This window comes from Sylvia atricapilla, chromosome 1 (assembly GCF_009819655.1).
Source record: "Sylvia atricapilla isolate bSylAtr1 chromosome 1, bSylAtr1.pri, whole genome shotgun sequence".
In the NCBI taxonomy this organism is placed as follows: domain Eukaryota; kingdom Metazoa; phylum Chordata; class Aves; order Passeriformes; family Sylviidae; genus Sylvia; species Sylvia atricapilla.
The window spans coordinates 93,643,475-93,664,372 of NC_089140.1; the positions used below are offsets into that span (position 1 = coordinate 93,643,475).

At 41.6% G+C, this 20,898-nt stretch overlaps 1 protein-coding gene across 1 annotated transcript in view; it reads left to right on the forward strand.

The window, feature by feature from the left end:
• The window catches only part of ZNF516 (zinc finger protein 516), a 99,511-nt gene extending 84,458 nt beyond the window's left edge, over positions 1-15,053 (forward strand). Inside the window, exons 3-6 of the mRNA XM_066328138.1 lie at positions 221-1,690; positions 7,245-7,349; positions 8,260-8,327; positions 14,819-15,053. Coding sequence (XP_066184235.1) covers positions 221-1,690; positions 7,245-7,349; positions 8,260-8,327; positions 14,819-14,878 — 1,703 coding nt within the window. The 3' untranslated portion in view covers positions 14,879-15,053. The remainder of the gene's footprint in view (positions 1-220; positions 1,691-7,244; positions 7,350-8,259; positions 8,328-14,818) is intronic.
• Positions 15,054-20,898: the final 5,845 nt, after the last annotated feature.

A 20,898-nucleotide genomic window follows, 5' to 3' on the forward strand; every position in this document is an offset into this window, starting at 1 on the left:
CAGACTCCACAGTCATCTTTAAAAGTAAATTGAACTGTTGTGTCTTATTTCAAGATTTTCTTGCTCATACAGCACATTTGGTCTGTAACACATCATTACCATAGTAATACCAGAATTTCCTTTTTCTCCCGCTATCCTTTCTAGTCCTGAATTCTGCTTTGTATTTTGGGCTCCTTTCTGTGTAAAATGACAATGATGTCTTTTTGTTTGTCCCGTTCAGGTGGAAAGCCATACCACTGCAACTTCCCCGAAGAGGAAACCCCAATGATAACATCTCAATTGGATGAACTTCCAAAGCTGGGCGGCTGCAACGCCAGAGAAAATGAGGCCAGGGAATCTAAACCAGAGATTCCTGCTCTGGTGTCAGCACTGGAGAGTGTCATCAAGGAACCCTTTTCAAAATACCGTGGTTCTGCAGACATAAAGATGCCAGTATTTCATCACAGCCAAGGGCTTCCTTGCTCCAGTCACATCGCTAGCTTTGCTTCGGGTATGGGCCAGACATCTTCAGACATGGTCATGGACTTGAAAACCTCACTTGAAGTGCAGGCTATTCGTGCTAGAGAAAATTTGCTAGACTTGCACAGGGAGCATCCTCTGATAGAAAAAGGTGCTGAAGCTCTGGAGATAGCTCCACTCGATTTGAGTGAAAAATCAACAAGGGATAATTCATGCAATAAATATCTGAATACATCCTTGCAGGCTGCTTTGATTGTCTACCCATGTCCTTTCTGCAGTCACAAGACCTACTACCCTGAAGTCCTGTGGATGCACAAAAGAATTTTGCACAAAATCAGCTGTAACTCGATGGTACCCCCGTGGGTTCAACAAAATGGATTCAAGAGTATTAAAAACAACCTGGTCTTTCTGGCGAGGAGTGGGCGCACTGGGCCCCCTCCTGTTCTCGGTGGTAAGGAATGCCAGCCTTTACCCATTGCCAGATTTACACGTACTCAAGTGCCAAGTGCGTTGCCAGGTTCCAAACCCAGCTCTCTTTCTGTTGGGATGGCTGCGAAGTCCGGGAGTACGCATCCGGCAAAGGACAGTCATGCGCTCGGCCACTGTGGTTCTCGTGTGTCAGGGCTGGATGGGTACAGACAGCCCAAGTTAAACCATTCCCAGGAGCAATACAGCATAGCAGCACAACAAAAAAGCAAATATGAAGCAAATTCCAAACTTATGCAAATGGGAACCTATGGCAGAAGCGTAACACCTACTCAGTCAGTCATATCCAAGCCTAGCATGCAGCCCACCAACAGTAAACAAGTGGAAAAATACGTGGTTCCCCAGGGAGGTACTGGTTTTGCCTCTCCAGGAAAGCACTGTGCATCCGACCCCATGAAGGCCAAATGCACTCCCCCGCTGCAGTACCACCCTCTGTGTAAAAGTGAGCAGTACCCTAAACACGAGGAGCCGGCGGTGCCTCAGAGGGAGCCTCATGTGAAGGCTGGAAATGAGATGAGGACATTGGCAAACTGCACAGCAGTAGCACGAGCCAGTCCAGTGCTGCAGCCTCAGCCTGGTGCTGTGGGAGTTCCTCCAGCTTTAAACTCCAGCAAACAGGATCTGGGATCAGATGGGCATGAGAAACATTTGGACATTTTAAATATCTTTAAAACATACATTCCAAAGGACCTTGCTTCACTGTACCAAACCTGTGGTGCCAATAGCCCTGTCCTAGATCACACAGGTAAGATTTTCACAAGCTCTTCCGTAGCTGAGGACGTAGTTTATTTGTTCCTTCACTGTTCAGAACCATGACATGCTGTTTCCCAGTTTTCTCCTTCTCTGCCTTTAACAGTTAGGATTACAAGTTCACTGTTTTTATCATTGCTGGATAGGCTTGAACGGGTTTGTTTACTGCTCTCTTAACATTGCAGCATCCCCCCTTGTGCACTGTGTGACATTTCTGTCGCAAGTTAAATGTATCTGGTTCCACCTGGAGTACTGCTGTTCCTTTGTCCTCTTGCTTCAAGCAGGCTAGAGTTACACAGATGTGCTGTCACAGGAAGATCCCCCTGATATGCTGGTGCTGGCACACATCATCATCTTTTTGCTTCAGGCAAAATAAACATCCTCTGGGGCTTATCTGTGATGTTATTTTGGAGGTTTTGTTCAATTTTGTCTGCAAACAAGTCTTCCAACAACACAGAAGGATAATCGCTTGTCAGTGTCCTTTGTCTTTGTTGACAGAAGTCTTAAGATCTTCCTTGTCTGTATCAAAAGCTACTAGGTATTTTTCAAATGAGTCTTTTGATCTGATTGTGTGCTTATAATTAAAAAGAGGTAGAGCTGAACGTGTGCCTGCTAATTCACGTAAGCAGAAAAATCAGTTGTGCAAATAGCCAGTTTAAAAGTTCAGGGATTAAAAAATTTCAGTGGCCATATAAAAATACACCTACATGTTTGCATTTGAAACTCTACTCTGATGATCTGCCAGAATTAGTTTGTCTCAGTGAAAACTGAAAATCACACTGATTGATTACAAAGGAGATGTGTCTGTGTCTCTGGGGGAGGAGAATTGGAGCTGTAGTCTTACCTCTCACCACTTGTAAACCATGCTATTTTTTATACCCTTCTTCTCTTTGTAGAAGTTGTGCAAATCAACTCCACATGAAAAGAGCACACATTCCAGGCAGGTGTTCTAGTGTCCTCACTTGACATAATAGGCTCTGTTTTGTCAAAAGCATGTGTGAAATGGAGCTTTTGCAAGTGGTACAAAATGCAGGACACTTGGAAGCTGGTAGTTTTAAGGACAGCTGTGGTCTAGTGCCCAGAAGGTGTGTGCAAGTTGGGGCAAGGAAGGAGCACAGTGTTAGGTCGGGTCTTGGAGGAAGAGCCTTTTGGAGGAGACAGGAAGGCAGAATCTGTCTGACCTAGTCCATGAATGAGTTGCACCTTTCAGCCACCTCACTGTCAGTTCTGCTCAGTCACTTCAGAGGTGGTGCTGTGTTGGTGCTGTGCTGTTATTTATTGAGCAGATCATTTTGCAGGAGCGTAAGGGCTGCGTGATGATTGCAACCAACATCAGGCTCCTGGGTTTTGTTAAGGAAGCGGAGGAAGACATGCTTAGTTTCTAAAACTACAGTTTCAGTGTTTCTTAGTTTTTTTGTTTTGTTTTTTTTTTTTTTTTTTTTTTTTTTTTTTTTTTTTTTTTTGTCCAGCCAGCTTTGCTTTCTCCATCCCAGTGGATTGTCTTCTGAAGTTTCTCCCTGCCCACTTCCTGCTCTTAAGTACTAGTTAATTGTTCCACCCCTAACTTGGGGTACCTTCATGTGGATGCCCCCCTTGATGTTATTTAATAGTACATTATGTCAGCTTGCTCATAGAAATCTTACTGATCCAGTGAGCTCCCAGCTGTGTTGGGAGGGATAAGAGAAAAACAGTAAAAGCTAGGAAATAGAAGATGACTTAGTGAAGGCAAGGACCAGAAAATTCATGATGACTTCCAGAACAAAGTAAAATAGTGACAGGGGTTTTAAAGAGGTCTCTATTTGCCTGCTTTTTAAAGGAGGGATTTTATTGCCAAAATGTTTTAGCTGGGATGTGATTTCTACAGACGCTTCTACTGGTGTCCTGTTTTAGGGGCAAACTTGAGAGGAAAGTTCCAAAGGGATCCCTCTAGAAAGCAGGTTCAAGTGGCCCCTCCTCCTATTGCTTCGGGAAAAGATTTCCTTGGAGAAAAGTGGAAAAAACCCTGTTTATTTAACAAGCAAAATTTCCAAAAGCATAGAATATTAATAATATTAAGCAATAAAATCTCTTGCTGTTCTGAAGAGATGGCAAATTCAGAAAGTCCTTGTGGGGTGTAGCTCGGCTCACTCAGTCTCTTATCAGTCCGTCCTGCACTGGAAAATGCCACATCCTGGCCCTGGTGGGTCACAGGTGTGAGCTTCTAGTGTTCGTCTGGGTTTTCAGTCCAGAACAGGGCTGAACAGCTCCAAGAAAAAGAAAAAATACTGTCAGGGTAACTGCTCTGCTTCAGCTAGCTATAAAAAAAAAAAAAACAAACCTGACTAAAAAGCAAAGGAGAAGTCTATCCTGCTGTCTGTGCTGCAGACAGCACAGTCCAGGAACAGAATGCAGGAAAGCAAGTGCAGTTTCTGAAAACAAACCCTGTGCTTCTTCTCCCCCCTTTGCTCCTGGAACCAGTCTTAAAGATGCAGAACTTACATCCAGCATAATCAGAGTGTTGGGGATACAAGCATCATAAAGTCATCCTAGGACAACTGGAAGTTATTTAGTGCCCACCTCTGCTTCAAAACCTATTCTTTCATTCCAAGTGTTTTACAGCAGTCAAGTTTTCAGAATTTGAAACCTCTTTTTTTTTTTTAATGTAGCTTGTCTTTGTTTTATATACAACTTCCAGGTTGCTGATGTTTCTCCAAACCATTTGGCATGATGGTAGTTTTTCATAGCACTCAAATAAAAAGCTGCTTCAGGCAAAAGGGACGAGATGCTACCAACTGCAAACAGAAGAGGGTAATTGAACTTCATCTGAAATAACATACGGCTCTAGATAGACTGAGTCCTCTGAGTCAGTATGCATCATCCCATTTAGCTTTAATACTGCAATGTAAATATGACAATCATGACATAAAGGACATCCAAAAATCCTGCTTAGGTATACTGTTTGTCATACTTTTCCCCTCAGTTGAATATTCCCAATAGACTTTCCTTGGGGTTTTGGTATATGATATCATCTTGGATCACAGTAGATTATTTTAGTGTGTGGTAGTACAGTGTTCAGTTTCCTTTTGAGTGGCTGCATTTGTTTTTGGGATCCTTTCTTTTACGTTTGTGTTTGTTCCAGTGTGTCCTTGGAAGAGAGTTGGTGTGTGTACTGTTGTGATACAGCTGCAAACATGAAGCTTGCAGCTTGCTTAGGCTGGGTTTCTTTCACACTGCCCAGTCTTCCCAGATGCTTGTAGAGGGAATCTTACTGTTACATTTAATAGAGGTTATTTATTTTATTCATGCCATTTATATATTAGGAAAGGGTGGGTTATGGCAGTAGATGCACTCTTTCCTGGGGGCTCTTATGAGACCAGCTTTGAGTATGGATTTCACAGGAGCTCCCATTCACACAGTGATGTTCATTTACCTTAATTTGTGAACGCTTGTAGTCGTCCATCCCCTTTTGTTCACCTACAGGATAACATGAGTGATGACTCAGGGGGTATGGTCTTGTGCCTGCCACGCCTATGGCTCAAAGCTCTGAACTGTCAAAAACCTTATGGTGGTACCTGGGAAATGCAGCAATGGCAAATACACCTGGAAACAATCCACTTTTTTTGCACTTGCTTTTTGAATAACTCCCATAAAGTGAGTGCTAGGGAGGGGTTAGGTGGAAGTCTTAACCCACTCACCCTTGGTGTTTATACATTGGTTTACAAACAGCATCCTCAACTTTCCCTCATAGGTGGGAGCAGTGCTTCTATGGAGGCTGTTGGGTTGGGTTGGTGATGGCTGCTGACATAAGTGTATTCCACTTCAGCAGAAGGAGGTGTGGGTTATAGAGGGATTAAATGTCTTTCCAGAGGTTTCAGAATCATGACCTGAGGCACCAGCTCTCCTGGGCCCCACAGAGCTGCTCTGCCAGCCCCTGCCTCTCCAGCAGTCAGCATGGCACTGCAAAGACCACAGCTGGTTACTACACACTTCCCTCAGCTTTGCTTGCTAGCTTGGACAGTGAGGGGAAAAATGCTCCTAACAGCTCAGAAATTCTGCTTTAATCTTGACTGCCTTACAGGGCAAACCTGTCCCATTACAGTTCAGGAAGGTTCTCATTGATATTTAGAACACTTATGTGAATTTTAAAATTTTATTTTGTTGGTGTTTTTTTCCTTCGGTTGGTTGGTTTGTTTGGAGTTTTGTGTGTGTATGTGTATGCCTGATCTGCATTTTTCCCCAAATCATGTTTTTATATTTGACTCTCAGAAACATAATTTTGTGAATGAGAATTCAGGTGCATTATGCAGACTGTGCTGCCATCTGCAGGAGGTGCTATTATAATAAGGAGAAAACAGTCTGTGAATGGGGTGTTCGGAGGTTTTTTGCAGAAAGATTTTTCTTTGCAAGTATATGGTGTGGTGAAAACCATCCCAGGATCGTCCATGTCATACCAGCAGAGTAGATGGTAGCTATCTTCTTCTTCATTCATTTTCAGATACAGCATTTATAGTTTGGATGAATCTTGTGGCATCCTGCAGTTGATTTTTCAGTTGTGTAGAGGTTTTTTTGTTGCCACTTTTTTGGTCACAGTTTTGTTATTTTTAAATGCTGTAACTAGGGAAGGGGAACATGAAAGAAAAGCTGAAACTTCACTTCTGTTGACATCCCTCTCAGAATTTCTTTAAAAGCCAAAGTATTCCAGTGGCAAATGGAAACATCAACTCTTCTCTTCCAAAGAGGGTGTTTTACCAAAATAGAAAAGATGATGTTCAAACATTTTTTTTTTAATAATAAAAAAGCCCAATAAAAGTCAAATGTGTCTTTTTTGATCAGCAGCAAAAAGACAAAGACCAGCCCTTTAAGTCAGTTGCTGTAAACTGACCTTTGGAGAAAAAGGAGAGGTTTGAGCGGTTTTCCACAAATGCTAATGGCCTAGAAAACATGTTTACCCAGGGCTGGGGGAAGGCTGCTGTGCTGCTACCAGCTCAAAATGTCCGGAATGACACTTTCATTCACAGATGTCTTTCGTCTGTGCCTCAGAGGTCCGGGGTCAAAGCAGCACCGGCAGGCAGGTAGGCAGGGGCGAAAGGTTTGATCAGTCTGCGATGGCTCCGCTCGCTCTGCATTTGTCTCTGAGGTATTGCCGCCTGGGGGGGACAGTCGGGCTCTGGTCCTACTCACTTCCTATTATCCATGTGACTTGTCTCCGCCACGCTGGAGTCACTTTGATTTGCCTGATGTACTGCTTGACAAAGCTGGGTGATGGCTGAGAAGTGGATCCAGCTGCTCTGAAAAGCGCACACCTGACATGCCAGTCCTGGTGCGGGCACATCATGGGGAGCATTTTTTAATTCAATGTAATTTATGCATTCTTGCAGTCCTGTGTGTGCCTAGCCTGTCAGCCAGTGCCTAGATGAAGGCTGACAGTTGTCATCCAGGGCCTGAAGGTAGCCTCACATAATGACACATTAGACATACTAATGATGTTTTCTTCTGGCATAATGTTTTCTTCTCAACTTTCCTTTCTCCTCTCCCCCCCCCAACCCCCCCTCCCTCTCTCCTGACTACAGGGATGCTCAGGACACAAACACGCCAAGGAGACTGTGTCTGCAGAGAATGTGGAAAATGCTTTACCCAACCCAGCCACCTCAGGACTCATCAGAGGTCCCACGCAGGTATCTTTTTCACACTCGCTCTTGCTTTCTCCCTTTCCCACTTGCCTGCTTTCAGATTCAGCTAACAAAATGCCAAGAACTACGTTTCACATACCGTGTTAACCTAAGTAATTCCAGCAACTAAATCTAATAGACAGATTTTTAATTTTTATGACTATTGCTCTTGTTCTCCAAATATTGCTTACCTGATCCCTGCTCGAACTCCATAAAATTGCAATGCATCTAAGATAAGTCTGTTTGCAAATGGTTTATTTTAATTAGAGGGTAGGGTACTCAGAGATGAATATGCTAATGAATTCTGTTGCCACCAGCACAAATTGAAATCAAAGTACCCCTTTCAGCACAACATAAGGCTTTGTTTTGCCTCATCGTTGCTGTTGACAGGAACATTTTTGTGGGAAATGAGATTTTTTTCCTCAGACTGGTCAGCCCTAAAATGGGAAATCCCTACCAGCCTTTTTTAACCTGACACGGTCTGTAGCTGAGGCTGGAGGAGGCTGAAGCCACCAGTGTTGTGAGCCCTCCTGAGCATTGCATGAGACAGTGGGAGTAGCAGGTTCCTCCTCAAAAGTGTGAATGATGCATACATAAGCCAGTCTGATGCAAAATGACAGAAGCCAAATGGTAAGTAATGCAAGAAGAGGGTCCCTTTACACATACACTGATAATTAATGTTGTCAGTGATTGCTTTCTTCAGCGCTGAAGTCTGAATTAAAAAGGGCAGTGGCCCTAGGCTGCCATTAGCACACTCTCTTACAGTAAGTGTTACGGTAAATTGGTATTTTCCGGCCACAGGCTAGTAGCTGGTGTCTTTTTTTCAACGTGGTTAATCTGTAATGGTCTCAAATAATGTACACACACTAACGAAGCTTGAATGTTCATCTGTTAACAAGCCCCCTTGTTCCCACAGTGGTATTTGAGTCTAATGGACTCCGAGGTACTGAAGTTCACACCACCTCCGCGGATGCCCCAAAACAAGTATGTTTTACAATTAATTGGGTGTTTGGTTTTTAATGTGGTAGCTGGGAAAAAATTGCACAGTGATACTCATCACTAAAACACTGACTGTTTCATAAGATGTATAAATAATAATGGTATTGCTTAATTTTTAGCTGTTAAATTTTTAGAGCATTTTATCAGAATCTGATATATAGAGAGTCAGTTAATTGTAAAGCAGGTAGTGTTTAAATAAACATGTCACTGGCTTACTGGGGACTGGGTGGGATTGGTAACTCTGTAATGTGCACTGATGTGTAATAGTGGGATAGTACATAAAGAATTCCTGGAAATTCGCTTTAATAATTATCACATTTTCTGCTGCAACAGGACAACTAATGTTTAGTCTGTATTTTTTTGAAGAATATTTCTACCCTGATACCCAGTATCTGGCCTTTGAAAAGCTCTCATCCACCAGTCCATTTTCCATTTCATTCATCAGTCCAGTTTCCACGGACTCTGGTATTGTGCTTTCCTGTTTGTAGTATACAGTTTCCTGTCTTAACAAACACTTCTCAGAGCTCTGAATTATACATGACAAAGCTGTTATATAGAAAATCATTAAAGTGAACTTGTTTCGTGTATCTTATGTTGTTGGAGAATAGTGTCATAGCCTGGACCTTCCCATTGCATTTGCAGCTTTGTTTCAGAGCACACCTTCTCATGGGCACTTCTCTTCCATGGTGAAACTGCCTCCAGCGTCACTCACTTTCCCTTTTGTCCTCATTTTTAGTTTAATTTTCACTATAGCAGCCTCTGTCATCCAGTCCTCTTACTAAACTACTGCTGATGTTTTTAGCCATGCTTGGAGAATGCATCTCCATGCTACTCCCATTATTATGAAGTTTAGGAATTGGTTTCTACTTGCTCAGTAAACTGGGCACCACTGCACTGCCTAGTTCATAGGTTGCAGCCCTCATGAAGACTCTTGGCACCTTCTCTGTGTCTGTGTATCTTTCTGGCCCAAAGGCTGCATGGAGAGCCCAGCCTCTATCACAGGACTGTCTGAACTGACACCAAGCCATAGGAGTGGCCAACAATCCTCGTAAAGTTTTCAAGATGACATAGCACTTCAGCTGTTGTTGTTGGCAATGTTTGCTTTTGTGGGACTGTAGCTGCAAATTTATCCTTCAGCGTCTCTCTTATGATGCTTATCTGATACAATTGTGCAAGAATACATCTCTGAGTAAGGCATCTCTGAGTAACAGAGTAAATGACAGAGACACACAGTCAATGTGACAGTGAAACACTGCAGCTCTGCCAACTGGCTCAACTAGTCTTTGGTTCTCATCAGTTTAGTAACATAGGCTTAGTAAACCTAAGCATCTTCTAATAGTTTTGCTTTTTCATCTTTTCATGCTCATGGTTTTCTCTCATGTAGTTGAGATCACATTCTGAAGGCATCTGGGCTTTCTTCTAGAAGACAGTATAAGGTCAAAGTTGGAAATACATTTCTAAAAAATTCTGGAATGGCCATATATATCCAAAAAGAAATACGGCAGCTCAGACCACATCTGGACTCTTTTTGTCATTCGGGTTTTATTACTGCACAATAAATTGACTCATAATCTTGTCTTTGTAAACTATTGTCGTCTCAGAATTTGTTGACTGACTTCTTCCATGGCAAAGGTAGCTTGCTTTCTGTATCTGCTAGTCTGCTTTGAAGCATTTGATTAAATTGCAGCATCTCTCAGTACAACAGAACACTGAATAGGGGTTAGCTTCTTGAATGGCTTATTCTCATGCCAGTCAGTATTTCTTCCACAGAAGATGCGGTGTGATCACTTCTGTGGGAGATTGTTCCCTTTCTTTTGTCTTGTTTTTTTCCTCAGTACTAGCCTTTGTCTCAATTTGTCCGCCTCTGTGTGGGGTGGGATTATTCAGTTGTCTGCTGTTTCGCTGGCTCTCATGGCAGGCAGGCATTGTGCTGCCCCAGAGGACTCCACCTGCACGGTCCCTGGGTGTTACAGAGGGAATTCTCTCATTTCCACAGGCAGCTGTAGGGGCCTTTAGAAGCGCAGAAATGAGCTCTCAGTGAGAACGGTGCCTGCAGCATTCCGTTAGCATTACCATTTCCCACTTTAAACGTTGTCACTCCATGTCTTCATTTCATTTCTTAATTGGGGACAGATCTATTCATGAGAGTTTATGGTGTAAAGTCAGTTCAAGTTACAGAAGTGCCGTGCACATGCTCCGAGCAAAAAACAATTGTTACCATGTATGGTAGTTTGAAAGAGGGGGGTTTTTTTGATGTCAAGTGGAAATGATTCATTTTACATAATGTTTCCACCTCACAGGTAAAATATCTTCCCCTGAGTAGTCTGCTAAAGAATAAAAATATTAACATTAGTATTTAATGGTTCCCCCATTCCCTTCTCTAGTCAGCCAGAAGATCATCTCTAAAGGTTTCCTTTAGGAAACAATGTTAGGTAGGCCTTTTAAAATCCCCCAGCATGGTAGCTTAGAACAGTGCTCTATTGAATAGCAGTTTTATCGCAGAATAATTCTAATTCTGCATGTTAAAAATAGGGTCTACAGCCAGGCTTTTTCAAAAATGAACCAGCTAAATCTATATTTAGGTGTCTAAATAAGAACCCTATTTTGGGGTAATGAACCACCAACAGGAGGTGCAGGTGTTCAGCATCCCTGAAAAGGAGATCACCTATAGGAGTGTGTAAAAAAGATGAAACACACACAGTTTTGCTACTATTAGCACTGGGCCATGTTTCATGCTTTGTTATCAGCACCGATGAAATATAAATAAAATGTAGGAAATAAGATGTTCATTCATAACATTATTTATGGTGGTTTCTTATTTCTACCTGAATGCTTTTAAAAAAACCCAGCAAAATGACATTTTTACATAAAATTAATATCCCATGAACTTTGGAATATTTCCTACTCTTCTTTATCCAAAGGACAAAAAATGCTCATTACATACGCCAAGTCAATACAATCTGTGCTAAGTCATGTAGAGTCTCTTGAAAAGCTGCCATATTAAACATAGTGAATATTCTGAATATTTTTATAAATGCTAAATATCGCAGTATATGCATAATTAAACTTGCTTTTCCACAATGAATATGTATCTTAATTTGGAATACTCTTAAGTGACATCCGGAGACATGATTTAGTGGGCACAAATTCGGGGAGCACGGTCCAATTGCATATACATGGCAAGACAAAAGCCACCTCCCCTTCCAAAGGGGCCCTGCAAGCATGTGTGTCTCAAAGCAAGGCTCTCCCAGAGTGTGGGGTCATTCCAGAGGTGCTGCCTGATGCTGCAGCCAGAAGCCCAATTCCCAGTGGTACAGGAGTCAGTCTGCAGCCTGCTTTTCCACGGTAGTGGCAGCAGTGGTAGCAGTCTCTAACACGTACGCTGCGCGTTTGACTTCTCCTTCTGCGCTTTTAAAGCCATATAAAAACTCAGCCAACTTTAGGAATATAGTTTATGCTCTATCAGTGTCAATCAATACGCTCTAAAAATTTTAAGGGACAAGAAATTGGGTGTTCAAAACGTGTGGTTTCCTGGTTAGCAATGAGGGAGAGCTCTCTTTAATTGAGTGTATATGTACGTGGACCATATTTACAGCGCTGGGGACAGAGACCAAGTTCTCCATCTTCTGTGCGAGTGAAACAAGGAAAACCCCCAAAACATCAACCTTTTTCCTCTCCAGAAAAACATCCTTTTGTTTGCAGAAAGTCAGTTAGAAGCTGCAGTCCAGGGAAAAACCCAAACTGTTGGTATCCTGAATTCTCTGGCTGAAGCTTTCCTCATGCCAGAAGGCACTAATAGGCTTTTTTTGTGAAACAGCTCTGGGCATCACAGTTTTTGGGCCTTATTCACTGAAAAGACAGGTGTGCAGTAGGTCCTGTACCTACTATGTGACCCTTCATTAATGGGTCCATAAACCTTTATTTTCTCCACTATAAGTATTTTAAAATATCTCTTGCAGCATTCAATACTTGAAATAGCATAAATGTTAGTAGCCCGAACTTGGGGGGTAGAAAGATTGGAAAGAACAATCAAAAAACCACTGTATACATGCCTATATGTGTGTTGTAAAGGAGCTTGGGAGAAAAGCTGGGGACATCTGCTACCTATAATGTTTTTATAGTCCAGCAGCACTATAGTTCTGCTTGTCCTAAAGCAACTTTACAGAGAAGGGGAGGAGGCAAAAAAACATAACCCAGATTAAAATGTTATTTAAACTACTGGTTTCTGAATTCGTTTGGGCTTTCCTGCCCTCAAAATTCTAGTACTGTCTGTTAGAAGTCCTATTTATGACATTTGTTCGTATGAAATGTCTTGCCTCAGTCCCTTGTAGAGTTTCTTCCAAAGATCATGATTAATAGTTCAGTCCTCATTATTGCAAATGTTATTTTTAAATAGTTATTCTGAGAACAAGAATTCCATTAATCAAAATAATAGATAATGAACAAATAAATGGCAACCTAATTTGTCTCGTTCATACATATGGAGATTATAATGCAAACAATCAAGGAACCATGGAGGCTGCTGTACTGGCATCTGAGTAATATGCATGTACTGTATGTCTGTTACTTTATGAGCATTAGAAACAGGATTAGGAGCTGTACTTCTTGTCCCAACACTTGTCCCCTGCTAGGAAACTGCAGTGGTGTCTGTGCTCCTTGCAGTTTACTTCAATGTCATGCAATGATCTGTCTCCAGCATATTAACGTGCACACAAACTAGGTTTTTCCTCTTGACTGGGAAAAAGCACTGGAAGTTGCCGTGAGAGCAGCTTCTGGTATGGAAGCTGTAGGTTTCACGTAAAGATATGCTGCTTTTCAATGAAAGTGAAGAAAGCCTACTTTTTAAAAGGGAAAACATTCTTACTTCAGGAAGAATTCAATCCAACTCTATATCAGCCGGTTTAAAATCCGACCATACCTTGGTGTGAGTACAGGGGAGTGAGCCCTGGGTGGGTTTTGGCACACACGAAGCTCAGGTCCTGTTCACCAGTGAAACTGAGAGCACAGCCGTGCCTGAGAGGGGCCCAGCCACCCACCACCTCCAGCTCCTCTGTGCTGTCCTTGCAGGTGTGGGGAGGATGGATTGTCCTTTTCCTGGATCCCTTGTGCTGTATGATCCATGACATGCAGGGCACGCTTTCACCACCGCACAGGCCGTCCATCCCAAAAGAGAGCCCCTAATGACCCCCTTTCTGTGGGTTTCTGCTGAGGGAAAAGTGGGGCAAGGTGCCTGCCATCCCCTCCCCTTCCTCCCTCCTCCCCAGCCCGGCGGAGCTGTGCTGCGCTCCCCCGTGTGCGTGGAGCCGGTTCGATACGAGGCGTTCCAGTGATGAATGCCTCCTCCTGGAATTGTGGCTGTGTCTCTCAGGCATGATGCAGCCGCGCAAAAATGTAAAGCATCTTTCTTAGTTTACTGCGGGAAATTCAGCATCCAACTAAGGAAGTTTTATCACATCTCTCATTCAGTTACTGTTTCCTACATTTCAAATATACTGCAGCCTGTACAGCAGCTTCTTTTTTCTTTAATTTTGTTGCAAATCTTTCCGACTTAAAACCAAACTTTGACTGGTAAATGTCATGAATCTCGGGCCAGGTTTAATTAGGAATTTTCTAAATCTATTAACAAAAGAGATGCACTTAATACATTATGTCAACCAGAGCTGGGCTTTCTTTAGCTATTTTGAGGGCTGCCATAGGCACAGCTTGAAACTTGCTTGGATTTTACATGGGTGCCGTATTTTATGTTGCATTAATTTAAAATGGTCTGTTTCACTTCATCAAGACTTTAGCTTAAGGATAATGCATTTATGTAAGATTAATCTTGCCATGTTGTTTTAGGATCAGGATTGTAAACTGCATTGTTCCGACAGTGATGTTCTAAATGTCATTTTAAAGCTTTCCTTGGGAGCTGCAGGCTCCCACTTATTCATGATGTTATCTTTAATTTCACTTGATTTTAGAATATCCCTGCTATTTTTTTTTAACGTGGTAATTATTCATGAAAATTGTCTAAGAAAATAAAAGGAAGATGACAAAGGGGGGGGAAAAGCCGCCTTAGCATTTGACAGACCTGCACAAGAATTCAGTTTTTCTTCATTTGGCTGCCTCTGTGACCTCAAACTTCAGCCTTTTTAAAGCACTGATCTAGTTGTGAATCCCTTTTGGCTAGCACATAATTTCCACTTTTTGGAGGCCTCTTCTTCCCCTCCTTGTTCTCAGCCTTCTCTGAACTGCTCTGCCAGATCCTGTTACATCTTGTTAGAGTCCATCAGGGACTTTATATGGGCCTGACATGCTTTGCTCTTGGTGGAGGTGCTTAAAAAACCCCTCCTAACCCAAATTGTTCTCACGTGGTGGGCCAAGATGAATGTACGTGATGCTAATAAGGAGTAACGAATGCCAGCAGAACTTGCTGGAGGGTCGTGCCTGGTAGCAGGGGCGAGAATGAGCTTTTCCCCATCTTGTCCTTCTTGCAGGGGAGAGACCACGGCAGCGCAGAGGTCACCCACATGCTGCATCTCCGGAAGGGAACCTAGGTGCCAGGCAGAGGAGCCCCGGCAGCTCGCTGTGCTCCAGAGCATCCATCCCCCTGCCAGCCGCACCCGGAGCTGCTGCGCGAGGCTGGGAGCAGCGCTCTGCCAGGAGGGGGGGGTGCCTCCGTGCTGTTAATCATCTTAAAATAAATGAAGATGCTACACAAGATATATATAAATTGACGTACTAATCAGTCCCCTGGTTCCTTATTTCCTTTATAATAAACAGTGGAGTTGGCAAGCACTGTGGCGGCACAAGGCATCTATATTAATCAAGAGAAGTTTGAGACACTGGAAAAATTAAACTTTATGTGATTTGGACAGCATGAAGAAGTTAAGCACTGTAACAAAAACCTCCCTGATGCTCACAATGACTATTTGATACATTTGAAAAACAGCGGTGGATTCGAGGGCTGGAGAAGTATTAATTAATGAAACTGCCACTGCCTGTCATGCTGAAAAGCAAATTAAGAAAAAAACAGCAACAGAGAGAGGAAGAATGGGGGGTGCAGGGAGAAGGTGGCATTCGGTGCTGAGAAAGCAATGCCTGATGAAGGATTAAAGGGACTAAAGAGAAAGACCGTCATTCTGCAATGGTTTGTTTCATTGCAGTTTGGGGACCACTTGCATTTCGAGTGCTCTTGCTCTTGACTGCGCACCATTAATAGTATGTGAATATGGAAATTGAAACACTTCCAGAGAAAAGCTTCTATTCTGCTTTGGAAAAGAAAAGCTGGTTGAACACTAAGAAAAAAACCCAGGCTTCTGTGTTTTACTCTCAGGACCTTTTTTTTTGTAACAGGGCTACTTTCTTCAACCTGGTCACAAAGGAAGTCTTCACTTAATGAAAAAGGAAAAAATAAAACATTCAGCTGTCTAACACTGCTGATCTGTCTGTTTAGAAGAGAAAAGGTGTCACTGAAGGGATTCAGGCAGCCCTGGGGCCATAAGGTGCTCTTTGCTCCTGCGTTTGGTTCAGCAGACCAGCTGCCGCTCCTCCTTGGGCCCGCTGATGTTCTGGAAAGATGAGGAACTTCTTTTGTGGTGGCGGGTTAATGTTCATATAAATGTGTCATGTCTTGTACTTGGTGATCACTGGTGGTGTTAGAAAAAAAAAAGGCAAAAAAAAAGCTTTATATACCTCTTCTACAGTAACTCTTTAACTGCAAATTTTCAAGGTGGGATTGTGGCACATAACAGGTTGTTAAACCATGCAGTGTAAGCAATTAAAAATGTATTCCACAGATATAAATATTTTCTTTTCTTATTGCTGTGACACTATGTGTGATGGTAATATTTCTGAAAGTTTCAGATTTTGCACATATAATTTTATGCATTATCAAAAGTTACTGCTGCCTTCAAAGAAAATGTTCTGTGAAAATTTTTGCAAAAGCTTTACTAGTTTTTTTTTTAATTGTAACCTTTTGTAAAGGCAGGAAATGGAGTTAAAAACAACTAGCATGCTAAATATATTTTTCAAAAAAGCAATAATTTTACATGTACAGAAATGATGCTAACCTTTAATACAGGTGAGACCACAGTTTACTTAATACAGTAATGGAATAGTGCTGTTTTTGTAGAAATGGGCTTCTGACAAAAGATTTGTTTAAAAAAAAAAAGGCAGAAAAACCCTTAAAACATGTTCTTTCTGTTCTAACACTTCTAACAGGTGGGCGGGGGGGGGGGGTTTAAAAATCTAGTCAGTAATTTCGACTGGATACTACTTGTTACTTGTTTTAAATTACTTGACAGATTTTGTTACTTTCCAACACTTGCAACAATGCAAATTAACTTTCTTACTTTTTTTTTTTTCATATTAGATTTTCCTTATGCTATTACATGAGATGTAAACCAGAAATCTCTGTAAGTCTTGGTGTAGTTAGGAATGGCTGTGCAAGTACTTAAAAGTGACTGTAATTAACTGTTCTGTGAAGTTATTTTGAGGGAGGTCGCATAGACACATTCCATTGTACACCAAAAAAAAAAAAAAAAAGGAAAGAAAAGAAAAAATTAAATATTTTGCTGTGTTGCTTAATGATTATCATATTGGGTTTGCACTAGCTTTCTCTTTGTGGTTGGTGTTTTGTTTTGTGGGTTTTTTTGTTTGTTTTTTTGGGGTTTTTTTGGTTGGTTATTTTTGCCCTTTTTTTTCTTTTTTTTTTCTTTTTTCTTTTTTTTTTTTCTTTTCTGAGTTATATTTTTCATGAGAGAAAGTAATGGTGACAGTTCAGGAATGCACAAAAGCTAGTTGGTTAGCCTGTTTGTTTGTGGTTTAGTTATTAAAATCTCTTCTATACCCAAAATGGCACAAAAGTGTAGTGTACATTTGTAATTTCTCCATTTTTGAAATTGTATTTTTTTGGCAAGCTGAACTAGAAAATCTGAGCTAATATTTAGAGCCAAAACCTTCTTTCTGGAATTTTCTTCCCAAATCCTTGCCAGAGAAGCTAGTGCTGTCACTGCCATTACCAGGGTACTAATCAGCAAAGTTTACAATCATAATTTTGCTTCATGAAGAACAACAGTAGGGGAAATCAGTTTAAATAATTATATGCTGTGTATAGCACAGAAGTGAGATTTTCACTTAATTAAACAAGAAATAAGAGTGGGTGTGGGAAAACCAACCTTAAGGACCATCTGTTTTTGAAAGTGAATCCCACGGTTTCTGGTTTTTTTCTTTATCATTGTATTGTATTGATTTGTTATTTTAGTTAGACCATAGTATTTAAAATGAGTTGTGTTCCTATTTATTTAGTCAAATGGGCTTTGATCAGCTCTTTCAAGCAACGTGATAAGTTTTTTTGGCATGACACACTCCTGTAAAGCCCTTTTATGACTGTTACAGGGACTTTCTACTACCTCTACCAATCTACTGTTTCTTCTTCTTAACAGGTTTTTATGGTGTTGCGAGTCTAATGTAACTTAGACAATAAAGGGTTTGATTATCTACGCTGCAGATTCTCAGTGTATCTGCCATCTCTCTCTCTCTCTCCCTCTCCCTCTCTCTCTGGTTTGTGTGTGGTTTATTTTAGCTAAAGTGTAGGACATTTCTTTTATTATGGCTGAAGTGAAAGACCACCAGAGTATTTTTTTGTCCTGAATGTTGTACACTGAGCAAAAGTTCAACTTGGAGAAACTTTCTCCACAAGTCTAATCAGCTACTACATTGCCACCATGTTGCATTCTTGAAATTCCTTCTGTCAGAAACGCTGTGTATAAATGGGTGCATTCTACAAAAAGTTAAGCCAGTTAAAAAGCCAAGACAGTTTTTAGGTTTGTATTTTAAAATCTCTTAAAAGTCCTTAGTGATAAACCTTAGCATAAATTGCTGCCTCTGTCCTATCAAAGACTGAGCTTTAATGAAATCGACTGGGTATTATCCTATAGAAAACAGCATCTCCTGGTAGGTGTAAAAAGTGGTTTGCTATAGACTGTAGGATACAAATCTCTCACTAGGGGGATTTCCAGGCACTGATACCCTGCAGGTTTCATGGTAATCCCTGAAAATGTGTTGCTGCATTCTTGTGCTTTGGAGGAGCTTTGTGGTGTCTTTGTTTATCCTACTGGAGGCATCAGAACGTGTGTGATGTTTGGAGCTATCTTAAAAAATCATGTTATTCTAGTGGGAGTGCATCCCCCCTGTTCACTCCTTCTCATGCCCAAAGAGTTTCTGACCGTCCCTGTGCTCGGTTCTGTTCTTCCTTGCCATATTCCCATGCTGGGCTGCCTCAAATGTATCTCAACAGCTCTACCAGGAATGCTGGAATTCACTGGGGATTTGTCCTTGAAGAACCAATCTGTCACAAGACCTGGAACAAAACAAGAGGTAATTTCTTCATTAGGTTCTTACTATATAAAATGTGTTTGATTATTGGGGGAAAGGTTACATTTTATGACAAGTCAAATTTCCCAGCCTCCGTGCAAGCCATTATTTTTCAGCCAGCAGTTCTGTGCAAAGCACTGAATTGCAGAGTCTTCTCCACTTGTGCTCTCTCCTTTCTCTTCTGCTGTGTTTGAGAAGCCCATACTTCAGGGCAGTCCAGTGTTCAGAGACAGAGCACAAGTGGATTCACTGGGAGCTCACAGGTGAGGAACAACAGCCTGGTCCAAATATTTAGAGGGTAACAAATGAAATGGAGTGTGTTGAAGCATTAAAAATCTTCCACTTCGGTTTATGAAGTTACAAATTGTGAAATGATTGTTTCTGGAGCAGCAAGTGGTGTACAGCAGTTGAAGATAATTGAAAGCATAGACGTGGTTCCCTGTTAGCTGCTTTCCATTGGACTCTGGGAATGCTGACATTTTCAAGAGGGACTGTACCCATGTGATGACATCATTAGCTATCTCCAAGTATACAGTAGCTGTTACAAAGATACCTTTGCATGTTTTTTTTCCCCTTGGGTTTATTAATACTGTGTTTGTGAGGAAGAAAACCATTAGCACCCCAAAACACTAGAAAAAAATGTCCTTTTGTTCAAGGCTTTTAGTCACAGAGTAAATAGTACATGGAGGGTGAAAAATCCATATACGTTGGGTATAAGCAAGTATTTCCAAACTGACCACCAGTTACTGGTCAAAGCAAAAGATGCTTTTCCTAGTGAGAGAGGAAGGGGGGTGTTGTGACCAGGAAGCAGGCACAGACCAGGGGCTTGTTTTGTTCCTAGCTCTGTGGGTTGGAATACTGCAGTGGATGTTGCAGTACATCCATAGGGCCGTAAGGAAGAGGAAATAGCCCCTGAAAGATCTGTAACAGGCTAAGTTTTAACCCTCTGAAATTGGAGTAGATAGTCTGTGAGGAAGGCCAAAGCTGAGAACAGGACCAAGAAGAGGCCAGAAGTGGAGCAAGAAGTTCAGAGGAGAATCACCATTGCATGAAAAAGTTGCCAAAAAGGGCAAAGTCAACAATTTCAGAGATCAAAAGAATTTGGAGATGGAGCAGAAACTCTGAAACCTAAGTAGAAGAATTTCTGAAACCTAAGTAGAAGAGTTGTGTTCCCATTGCAGAGGGCTTCTGTTCAAATGAAAGAGAGGAATGTGCAGACAGCTGCTGGGAAGATGGACTGGAAACTTCTGAAAATAAGCATATAATTTAATCTTGGTGAATCATTTTATTCTGCAAAAATGTTCTTAGGCTGAATGATCTGACAGAAAATAAGGGAATGCCTTTTTTGATTTCTACTTTCTTGACTGATGAGTGAACCAGAGGTAGTACCATAATTATGAGTAGTTGAGGGTGGACTGAAGGGTCTCTCCAGTACCTAAGGCATTCTGAGAAGCATATTGCTCTTCTGGAGAAACAAACAGACCGATTAGCCCCAAGCAGGAACAGGAAAAAAAAAGGCAGGCAAGAAGGCTCAGTGTTTTAAGCAGATGCTGAACTGGAGCAATCCTTTGAGGATGCTAGAGGGTACATTCAGATAGCATTCTGTAATACAGAATGTTTTAAGATGCCTTGTAGTATGTTGGATAAAAGAGCTGGAGATGCTTAAAGCTGTTACAAAAAAATGTGCAGTATTAAAATGGCTTCAGACACTTGGCTCTTTCCTTTGTGAAATCCTTTGTATCTCATATTTAAGTTGTTCATGTTGAGATTGGTACAGATGGCTTGATTGGTTTGTTCCTGTGTCATCAGGTGAGTTACTTGTCAGGAGTTTAGAAAATGTGAGTTACCCATGTTCCCTTTCTCTAAGTGAAAAGCTGTGCATGTCAGCTTTCATCACCATCAACCCGAAGTACCACAGGAACCTCAGAAGGTTTTTCTGAGCAGAGAAAAATGATTTATTTATCTTCTAAATATTCATTGTTATGACATAAAAGGGACACTGACCCTCCAGTTCATCTTGCTCCCAGAATTCAGCTTATTTTTCTGGGACAGGGTAGTGTTATGCTTTGCCTGGGACAATTCATGAGCCAGTGGTGGTTTCTGAGGTCTACAACTTGTCTCAGAGTGCTGGAGCAGTGTTCTATGAACATGAATCTTCTGTGAGGGACTTCCCTTGGCAAAGGTAGGTCACAAACCAAAC